This window comes from Tigriopus californicus, chromosome 3 (assembly GCF_007210705.1).
Source record: "Tigriopus californicus strain San Diego chromosome 3, Tcal_SD_v2.1, whole genome shotgun sequence".
In the NCBI taxonomy this organism is placed as follows: Eukaryota; Metazoa; Arthropoda; class Copepoda; order Harpacticoida; family Harpacticidae; genus Tigriopus; species Tigriopus californicus.
The window spans coordinates 8,829,478-8,839,971 of NC_081442.1; the positions used below are offsets into that span (position 1 = coordinate 8,829,478).

Here is a 10,494-nt window from a genome sequence, read left to right on the forward strand (position 1 = left end):
CGATCTTTCAAGAAATTCAACTCCAAAAATGAAGAAATATAAGCAATTGTCATGTCTGCTTTCTTTTCCCAGGGTTAAGAATTCCATATTTGAGGACGGGTTTTTGCCTGAAGGAAATATTACAAACGATTCTACGACACTGGCGGGTACTGAGCTTGAACTCCTGCTCATTGCTGCGAAGCAATCCTTGCCAAGAGTGTTTGTATGAAGGGAAGGCATGTTTATGTGCATGTGAGTGAGCGAGAGAGACTGGAGAAGAAGCATTACATAGAAGTAGAAGTAGTTGAAAACAGAAGTTGTGTGCCTTGTAGCCACACTCGAACGTACTTCGTACGTTCCTTCAATGGACAGCTGATTCTTGTTATCCTTTTTGAACTCCAAAGGATCAAACTTGCCAGGGTTCTAGCAGCTCTGCGTCTCCTGTCTAGGGCCATGTCTTCTGTAGAACTTGGAAAAGAGATCGTTTTCGGAGGAGCATGCGGGCTCTGTGTTGGTTATGTGTCCAAGAAATTCGGTTCCAAATTCATAGCAGGCGCCGCCACAGCCGCATTCATGGGCTTGAGATATGCCATTTTCGATGGGCATCACTTGGCTAATTGGTCGCCTTTAGAAAAAGATGATGCTTCGTACGGAAGCTATTTGTTCCGGAAGACCAGAAGAGAAACAACAAAGGGGAGCAAAAGGTTTGAAACCTTCTGCAAGGACAACATATTTGTTGTCAGTGGATTTGCTGGAGGCTTGGTTCTCTCGTCGGCCTAACTTCGACCTCCAGGATGACGGTAGTTCATGCTCCACTTACATGGTGCTCGAAGTTATTATAGTTCAAGAATAAACATTATTATCATACGGTATATCGACTTTTTGAGTGTCTTCGTTGCTTCAACCAATTCGCACTAGTCTTCGCTGAGAATGTTTTAATGAGAAGACGTAACCAAAGCAGAACTTTCCAATGCTCAAAATTGGCTTCATTTCAACCAGAATATTTCATTGCTGTTCATTTATTTTAGATTTATTTGATTATGTAGGGATGCTGCTTACTTATTGAATGGCACTTGAGTCCCATCAACGGATTTTAGATCCTGTTATGAAAATCGTATCTTATTTTGTTGTGGTTATCACATTCTCGGCCCTTTTTCCTCCAACTCTTGCGAAATATCAATAATGATTATTTAATTATGAGAATGTAGCTTTACATGACTTGTCTCTACTAATTCTTTCTTTTGATCAAAGCTAACAATGACGGCTTAACTTCAACAAGGCCGAAGGTCAAATTCATTCTTTAAGCATATTGTTTGTTATTGTATTGTATAATTTATGCGCTCAACATGATATTGTTTTATCCTCGTCTCTCCTATAGTTGCAAGAAGGAACATTTTGGAAATACGTTTTAAGCACGTGAATTTGTAGCTTATGTATATACAGCTGGCTCATAAAATGAAAAGTTCTTTGTAGATTGCCCATATGGATGGAGTCAAAAAGACAATAGTTTCATTACCAGAAGAACTATATCAAATCTAATTAACACATTGATAGGCTATTGTTAATGCTCACAAAAAAAGGCAAATATCTTGTTGCTTGTGGAACCGGGAATCGTGGTTGTAAGACTATCATTACGTCCTCAGTGACGATGGTCAATTGTTTTCAAATCTGGGGACGATACATTTGTTTTGATACTAGCATATTCGCAACTGTGGCAACATCCCCTCTTGTACGATAAGTCACAGACTTTTTAAAAATATGGACTGGGAACAGGCTTCTCGTTGCTGTTGTCGGTCACAGCAATTCGGAGCCATTTTTCGAAATATTGTAATAGAAAAAGAAACTTAAATCAAACCTTTTGAAGGCAAATGATTTTTATATCATTTACTTGTCAAGTACCTGGTTTAAAAGTCATGTTGTCAAACGCTTTTGTTACTTTGAAGTGCTTTATTTAAAATAAAGTGAATGGTTCAGTCAATACGAATTTTTTGCATCCGTTATCCATAGTTAACAGTCCATAGATAAATCAAGGAACAGGACATTGGGACTTCTATTTCACACGATCTTGAAAGCTTTTGATAAAGAAAATTTCAAGATTTTCTCTGCGATCCCTTACTTGCCAATATTTTTGGGTAATGTCGGAGATTAAGGTTTGCATACAATCTTACCGTAAATCAAAGCCGTTGGCTCGGAAACTTCATCTGGAAAAGTAATAACATAGTCATTACCTTACTAACATGACTTTTCATCCATTTTCTATTTGGTCATATTTATACGGAAACTTGATGTCAGTAAATCGTGTAACTAGCTACAAGTTCAAACATTCAGAGATGTGTTGAATAGTGTGCTAATTGCCGCAAATTGGTAATTTTGTATTGGCTACGTTTTGCCATGAGTAAATCAATTTCAGTTTTATAGGCGATTGTGTTATGGATGATTTACCCCTTCTTATTGCAAATAGAGCTGATTTTCCTCATTTTTTGATGAAATTTGGAGAAAAAGTAATTTTTTTATACCCTCTCCGTACCACTTTCTTTTGTTCCATTTTTTTTTTTTTTTAATTTTCGGCCATTCTGAAAATGAAATGCCACTGTCTTTGCTCAAGATCTCGAAAATCAATGAGGGAAACATTGGTGAGCCATCGACTAGCACACATATAATACAACAATTTGCCTTTTGCTCGGTAATTTTTTTTTTGCAAAAGTTAAATCGATGACATTCTGACGGATCGATCAGGTAAATTGGACACAAATCAGTGTCAATCAGAAACCATATCATACAAGCTTTAGAGAATTCGGAACTCTCTAGAACCTTTCTTGAAATCTTTCCATCCATGCAGAATATTACAAAAAGATGCAAAACAAAAGTTCAAAACTTTTAATCGCCTCGAAACTGATCTCTACTCTCAAGATGGACTAATGCATGGAGTATCATGACAGTTGGCTCCTTAGTTCCAATCTTGGGAACATGATGTGAAACCAAGAACTTTACAGTCTCATTGAGTGATATCGCTCTTTTTGATGATTGGGATGTCTGACTCTCAGATAATTATCATATTTCATCATTCAAGCTCTGCAAAGCCAAAGTGATTCTGGCTCATACTGGCGTTCCAAAGTAGGTTCTGTCTGAAAAGGTCAGAAATGGAGGTTGCGCGCCAAATATATGGATGAGGACTCCGACATCGAGGCGGCCTGGCCTTAAAGAATATATAATATACACATCGAATATCGACGACAGTATGAGTCGTTCCACAATTCAATATGATCCAACGTTTCCACAACTCTGCTTTCTTTCCCACCGAATTCAGTAAAATTCGGCGTTCTTCCATTGTAACGTTCCCTCTTCCCCGGTTTCATTGAGCAACCCACCAGTGACGGACGACCCTCTTCATTTTATGGCACCAGCCGGATTTCGGCTATATTGGCTGAATAATCCCCCGGCCCACAACTACTCGTTTCCAACAGCCTGAGTCATTTCCTGGCTGAGAAGGCGGGAAGAGGGAGAGCCTCTGGGCCAAAGTAGACCAGCCCCAAGGAATTCAAGCCGTTTGCGAGAACTGCCTGATGGATGGTTGGACGGATGATTTTTGAGTGTCGCACATATCAGCTGCTTGAAAGGTGGAACCTCTCTGTGGATCAGACGGACGGAATAGGACGGACTGGATTCCCTCTCTAAAACGGCAACACACCCAAGCCCATTCGTAGAGTGAGCCCCCTCACCCCTGAGCCATGATGATGGACGAGGATATGGACCTGCCTGTGGATCAGGAGCGCAAGATCCGCCGTGAGATTGCCAACTCCAATGAGCGTCGCCGCATGCAGAGCATCAACGCCGGATTCCAATCTTTACGCACGCTCTTACCGCATCATGAAGGCGAGAAGTTGAGCAAGGTAGGGAGGGACTGATTGATGTTAGGGTCATGCGAGTGGATGGTTGGTTTGGATGTTGATTTTCTCTGGGATTTTAGGCGGCAATCTTGCAACAAACGGCCGAGTACATCTACACATTGGAACAGGAAAAGACGCGATTACTGGCCCAGAACTGTCAATTGAAGCGGCTGCTCAGCCTCAATCAACACCATTCCGAGGCCGAAGGCTCCGCCCCCACCACCCAGCCCAAGAGACAGAAGAAGATGACCGCTACTAAAACCATCCCAGCCAGTGCCACCACCTCCGTTACAACCAGTACAACCAGTACAGTCGCCGTCAGCACCACGAGTACGAAGTTGTCAGGTAAGAGACCGATGTCAATGATACTGGCAGAGAGAATCGCACTAATTTACCCTGATGCGTTATGTTCTTCTAGAAGAGCCGGATCAGACTTTGCTGACCCCCTCAGCTAAGATCGTGGTGCCGCATGCCGAGGCCCAAGAAGTCGTGGTCACGACCACCTTACCCACCCCTACCGCCACGGCTCCCCTGCCTCCCACCAAAGACAGTATTGAATTGAATGTAAGCCGTACTCAGGGTGTTTTGCTCGATGAACTGACCCCCAATGCTCACACATTTTTCCAATCATCTACTTCAGTCTGAGAATTGCCGCATTATCTTGGCCAGTGAGCCGGCACAGGTGGTTGCGGTCAAATCTGAACGAGCTCCGGTCGAAGCTCGAGTGCCTCCTGTGACCTCCACCGTATCGGCCGGAGCCCCTGTGCCCACCACCATCATGGCCACCGTGTCTCATCCTTCGGATCAGGGGGCCGAAAGTCAACCTGGAGACGTGGTCGTCGAGGTCGGCACGATTGAAACACCTGGAGTGGGTGCTGTCACCACCATTAGTAGCCAACCTGAATTGAGCCCGAGTGGGAGGTAAACGCCAAAAACATGGGAATTGTGACCCGACTTCTTGCATATTATTATTACACTCCTCATTCTTCAGGTCTTATATTGTAACCAGTGCATCCAAGCAAAACTTGGACTCGATAGTGGAAGCCATCAAGCACTTGGAGGGCGATGAACTCTTCGAAGAAGGCCAACCCATCCCGCAAAGGGTATGTTTGACTCTTGTTTCTTGTTGGTATCAGGCGATTCATTTTTTAAATTTCGTTTCTAATTACAGAATGCCGTTGAATTTCACACCCTGTCGGATCTGAATGGTCAATCGACATCCAACCAGAGCATCATAATTCTGAAAAATTGTAACAATTAACTTCATATATTTTGTAATCCATATGTACCGTCTTGTCTCTTGTTTTCCCTCCTTCGCCTTCTTCTACAATAACTATATACAACAACATACATACTTGAATAAAGTCGAATGTATAGATGTACACGAGATCTCCCGAGTGACTAGCGATTCAATCTTTGACCACTGCAGGAATTCATCAATACCATGCCACAATTTGACCTAGAAAATATCAATTACGTCATCACAAACTTTCCCAAACCAAACAAGCTTTCATCCCTTCGGGGAAGGATAGTTCAATTTCGAAGCTTGCCTCACACCAAGCATCCCAACATGGGTAAAATACTGCCCGGGTAACTAGGCAGACTTCTTTCAATCTCGATCCTTCTTGTTCATAAAACTTATCAGTTTTCAACCGAGACCATTTAGCAATTTTCTCGGGATTCTCGAACTCGTTCTCGAGTCCAAGATATTTTAGTCCACGGAGCCAAACTCAAGCCAAGTGGTGGATAGCTTCTACCTGATGACCAAGCCTTAGTGGTTCGTTTAACCAGCCCTCGTCTTCATACTCGCGGTGACGTGTTTGTCGCCGCTCTCGCAGTACAAAAAGAAGGTTCCTGTTAGATCCAGGCCTCAACCGTTAAACTGATGAAACTGAGAGTAGGATTTCCTTCACCGACATCGGCCCAACTCACGGCGCGTGTGATAGAAGGAGAGAGAAATTTCTCTTCTCCCTCGCTCTCCCCACACATCTTGTCTTGGTTGTCCGTCTGTCGTCTTACATCGAGGTACCCTCAGGTGGTTGTGGCTAAGGCTGGCTTAGGTTCGTTCGTTCTCAGATTGGTCGGTGGTTGGTTGGTTTCAGTGGAATTCTGATCATGTCGTAGAAATCACCAAATAACAAAAATGAAGACCGGAACGTGGTATGTTTGTGGCTTTGTAGTGGCATTTATCTATTTTTATGTGTATGCAGTGAACTATGTGCGGGGTGAGCCCGCCTTGTCGGGTTATAACCCGGGGGTGCCTCCATGGCCTACTTCTGGGCAAGAGCCCCGAGCACAAAGCAGGATTCAGCAAGCCATTCATCCCAAGTTGAGTTGGCAATATCATAATTATACCTCTATGACCACGTTTCTACGTCATGTGAGCACCATCTATTCGAATCTCACGGCTCTCTACTCAATTGGACAGAGCGTGCAAGGTCGTGAACTTTGGGTGATGGTCGTTTCGCGATCACCCTATGAACACATGATTGGGAAACCCAATGTCAAGTATGTGGCAAATATGCATGGTAATGAAGCTGTTGGACGGGAGCTGATGCTTCACTTTATCCTGGACTTGGTGCAAAACTACGAAACCGATTACTACGTCCGATGGTTGTTGGATAACACGCGGATTCATATCATGCCCTCAATGAACCCTGACGGTTTCGAAGTCGCCTCGGAAGGTACTTGTCAAGGTGGACAGGGTCGTTACAACTCTCGAGGGTTTGATTTGAACAGGAATTTCCCCGACTACTTTAAACAGAATAACAAAAGGTCCCAACCAGAAACTGAGGCGGTGAAGGAATGGATCGGCAAAATCCAGTTCGTGCTCTCAGGGAACATTCACGGAGGTGCAATGGTAGCCTCTTATCCATTTGACAACACGCCCAATTCCATCTTCAGCTCGGTGGTGTCGGCCCCTTCCTTGACCCCGGATGATGACGTGTTCAAACATTTGGCGGCTACCTACTCACTCAACCATGGTCGCATGTATTTGGGGGAGCCATGCAAGGTACGGCAATTCATCTCATAATGAATAGCAAAAACTCAAATTTCAAGTGGGCAAGCAAAGGGATTGGCGTTATTCGCTTTATTTCGTTTTTTGCAAGCGTTATCAAGCAATGATGATATTTTTTCATCAAATCGATTGGATGATGAATGAACTAAAATCTGCGTGTGCGCTCCGTAACGCTCCGTAAGAGTTGGATTCCCTTTTTTTAAAAAGAATATGGGGAATCATTGCTGACGCAAAATAATAACATTTAGAGGGGCATTTGGGAATTTTGATTTCATATGGATTAGTTGTGAACAAGGCAACACAAAGAATGCAAGTAAGATGGGTGAAATAATGTGCATCAAAATACAAAAGAATTTGTATAAATGCCAAAGAAAAATACAGAAAATGCGAAAAGTGATGACAGCTTTGTATCTTTTTACTTTCTTTATCAGGTAAATATGAGAAAGGAATACTGAGGGTGAATGTATTTTCTACTGTATGATCTAAATAGGTCTTATATTTTATCTAAAGTCGGACCGGCAGCTAAAACTCAAAGGGACAAAATCCCTAAGGAAAGAAAAGAAACCCCTCACACGCGCTTTGAAAACAAAAACAAAAAAAGCTTGCGTCGATAAAATTCTAAATGGTCTGACTATAGAACATTAGTCGCTCACCACACCCACAGGCGGAGAACCAACTGATACGGTCATGGCATGGGCCAGTCAATGTCGGAAATGAACTTAAGGACAACGTAAATAACTGAATAAATTGTTTCCCAATTTTTCAGGATTATTTTGAAATCAGTGAAAAACTGAAATGTTTGAGCCAAATAAATGCAAAATGAAACAGAAAATTATAAGCAAATTAATGCGAATACTGTAAAAGGATCAGAAAGGTGGAGAAAAATTTCATTGGCGTGTTTTGAACAACCCTAGTTATGAAAGTACAACAGAACCGTTGCTTCTTGTTCTTGATTCTTATTCTTCGCAATATAAGACGATTCGTTGATATCTGATCCCCAGTACTATTAAAATGAAAGGTTATGATTCGTCTAATCATGCTCCCTTGATACTGTACTAGTAAGACTTGTCTGAATTTGCCAAGGCCATTACTGGCATGAAATTCCACCCAGAATATGCCAGCTAACAACTTGCATTTTAAGAAACAATGGATAGCTTAATGATACAGCACATCTCATCTTACTTAATTGACCCTACGTAGAAAGGGTTAGACGTTTAAGGGCCTAACTTGGGACAAATATAATTGGGGAATGCAAACCACGCACTTCAAAACTAGGCTTTACCAAACCAAAAACCATTAATTCTAGCACAAATTTACATCATTTTAACGTTTGCTAATTCTTAAATCAGGTTTGGAAATGCAAAAGACGCTATATAAAGTGTCCTCGTGTTCTCGCATTCTTCATTCGCTTCAGGCTCTCTTCTGATGATCTTCGACTTTATTAGAAAGTTTTGCTCAGGTTATAAAATGAAGGAGCGAATCTTCCGTTGGATTCAATTGTCTCAACCAACTCTTTTCATTTTCAGGTGGGTGCTCCCAAATTTGAGAATGGTACAACCAACGGGGCTGCTTGGTACCCTCTAACGGGTGCAATGCAAGATTACAACTACATTTGGCATGGATGCATGGAGATCACTTTGGAGCTCTCGTGTTGCAAATATCCCCCAGCAGCAGAATTGACCAAATTCTGGGAAGATAACCGGATTTCTCTCTTGCAATTTGTCGGCGAGGCTCACAAGGGAGTCAAGGGATTCGTCAAAGACGATTCCGGCATTTCAATCGAGGGTGCCTCCATGAAGGTAACTAGTTTAACCAAAGGTTGCGTAGATTCAAAGTCAAGATCTTCCGTTTTGCACTTTAGGTGAAAGGTCGGGACGTGGGATTCCAGACCACAAAGGAGGGGGAATTCTGGAGGATTCTTCTACCAGGTATTTACACTATGGAAGTGTTTGCCGAAGGCTTTCAGCCCAGGGAAGTGCAATTCGCCGTCATCGAGCAGAATCCAACGCTTCTGAACATAACCTTGTATGGCGACAATACCAACCGAGTGGACTTGCAAGTCCAACCTTCCAATATTGATGAGGAAGAACAACCTTTGGAGGAAGAGGAAGAGGAAGACCAAGGGTCGACTATTTTCGGTCTACCCAATCCATTGACGTCGATTCAAAATAGTATGCGATCGATTCTAAACAAAATCCCCGTGTTCGGCTAGAGTCGTTTTGATTTCGTTAAGTTTCTTGTTCGTTTATTTAGGGAGTAAATCTAAATCCAATAAAAAGTCAAATTTATAGAATACATACATCATGGTTTATTGTCCAAAAATAATTTGCCTAACTATTCACGACTGCAAAGAAGCGTGATACTTGAAGGATCGCTGAATGAGTGAGGCGCAATAACTCTCTCGTTGTTTCCAAACGGATGAAGAGACTCGTTCATAACCCGGACGATCCGCGAATGTGGTCACCTGAAACCAATCAAACCTTGCAATTATTGGAAACAGGCAGGAAAATGATGCTATTGAAAGGAGCCAACGAAGGCATGCCTTGAATTGCATTTTGCCGCAAATCATGGAGTGAAAACTTTTTTTTCTTTATATGCATGCTCGTATTATGCAAAGGCGATGCATTCTGTGGACCCAACGCGAAACCGATAAACTTTCTTGCATGCATCATTGGTGTTACCAAGAGGCAAATCAAACCAATAAGCAAAATAAACTCTGCTTTGTAATTTGATGCTAACATAATTTTCAGTCTTTGCTGATAACTCCAAGGTAGAAATGGAGATCTAATTTGCATTTTTTTAACGATTCCAAGAACGTAATTGATGCTTAATTTGTATTTTTTGTTATCTCTTGCGAGATAGAAATTTAATTACTCTACCTTCATCTTGAACTACATGTCAAGTTTACGAGTTTTCAAGTTTTTAAAGGATGCAAGAATATGTTCCTTGTTGAAATAATAAAGGTAAAAATTCCCATAAAATGATAGAAAACCTTACATTTTAATTTGACGAAACAGAGTCATTTCAAACCACTCCTAAAATTGCAAAAGTCTTAATAGGAATGTTTTTGTCATTTGAGAAGATGTTTCCAGCTATTTTTGACCCTTCCCTTTCAAATATTTTTACTTTGCAACCAGGGAAAAATAGACAAAGGCAAATCATTATTTCTCTCGTCTTGCTCAGAAAAGAATGAATATCAACGGTGCAACCACGAAGTATGACTGCCAAAATTAATAGGTGTAGCGTTTCTCCATCAAGGTGGTTTCAGGAAATGTTTCCCTCAGTAAAATTCTAATAACGTAGGTAGGGGGAGGAAAGGTAGTTTATTTCAGTTGAATTAGGTTTCAACCTTTTTCGGCCATTTTTGGGCAGTCTAACTTTTTCCGCGCGAAATTGGCGATGTGTAACATTTTGATAAATTTTCATGAGATGAAAAAAGAGAAAAGTGAATAAAAAAGTTCGATGGAAACCATGCACACTCATGGAGGTTACATTTTCATTTTAGCAAGATCCTTTGCTTTGACCATATATTCCTGCTTTTTCGGCTTGTTCCAATACGCACTTGGGGGCGACTTTAACCCTCTTCTCTGATTTATACTTTGACGCGTC

General features: G+C 41.7%; 3 protein-coding genes across 3 annotated transcripts in view; 2 read left to right on the forward strand and 1 right to left on the reverse strand.

The window, feature by feature from the left end:
* The first annotated feature begins 3,558 nt into the window (after positions 1-3,558).
* Positions 3,559-5,255, forward strand: LOC131877532 (helix-loop-helix protein 11-like). Its single transcript, XM_059223225.1, has 6 exons — positions 3,559-3,869; positions 3,947-4,211; positions 4,285-4,430; positions 4,507-4,787; positions 4,858-4,969; positions 5,038-5,255. Exons 1-6 carry the CDS (start codon positions 3,708-3,710, stop codon positions 5,125-5,127), a joined length of 1,056 nt encoding a protein of 351 aa, XP_059079208.1. The 5' UTR covers positions 3,559-3,707; the 3' UTR covers positions 5,128-5,255.
* A 402-nt stretch (positions 5,256-5,657) lies between these two features.
* LOC131877530 (carboxypeptidase M-like) lies at positions 5,658-9,163 on the forward strand. Its single transcript, XM_059223223.1, has 3 exons — positions 5,658-6,879; positions 8,412-8,684; positions 8,747-9,163. Exons 1-3 carry the CDS (start codon positions 6,010-6,012, stop codon positions 9,095-9,097), a joined length of 1,494 nt encoding a protein of 497 aa, XP_059079206.1. The 5' UTR covers positions 5,658-6,009; the 3' UTR covers positions 9,098-9,163.
* A 6-nt stretch (positions 9,164-9,169) lies between these two features.
* LOC131877528 (sodium channel protein para-like) overlaps positions 9,170-10,494 on the reverse strand; it is a 10,277-nt gene continuing 8,952 nt past the window's right edge. The window contains exon 17 of the mRNA XM_059223222.1: positions 9,170-9,349. Within this exon, the coding sequence (XP_059079205.1) occupies positions 9,224-9,349 (126 nt within the window). The 3' untranslated portion in view covers positions 9,170-9,223. The remainder of the gene's footprint in view (positions 9,350-10,494) is intronic.

Bases quoted from the DNA above. Each gene is read 5' to 3' on its own strand.
- LOC131877532 (XM_059223225.1), top strand. From the start codon at position 3,708: ATGATGATGGACGAGGATATGGACCTGCCTGTGGATCAGGAGCGCAAG. The intron at 3,870-3,946 runs GTAGGGAGGGAC...CTGGGATTTTAG, and splicing joins AAGGCGAGAAGTTGAGCAAG to GCGGCAATCTTGCAACAAAC. The intron at 4,431-4,506 runs GTAAGCCGTACT...CATCTACTTCAG, and splicing joins AAGACAGTATTGAATTGAAT to TCTGAGAATTGCCGCATTAT.
- LOC131877530 (XM_059223223.1), top strand. From the start codon at position 6,010: ATGAAGACCGGAACGTGGTATGTTTGTGGCTTTGTAGTGGCATTTATC. The intron at 6,880-8,411 runs GTACGGCAATTC...TTTCATTTTCAG, and splicing joins ATTTGGGGGAGCCATGCAAG to GTGGGTGCTCCCAAATTTGA. The intron at 8,685-8,746 runs GTAACTAGTTTA...TTTGCACTTTAG, and splicing joins TCGAGGGTGCCTCCATGAAG to GTGAAAGGTCGGGACGTGGG.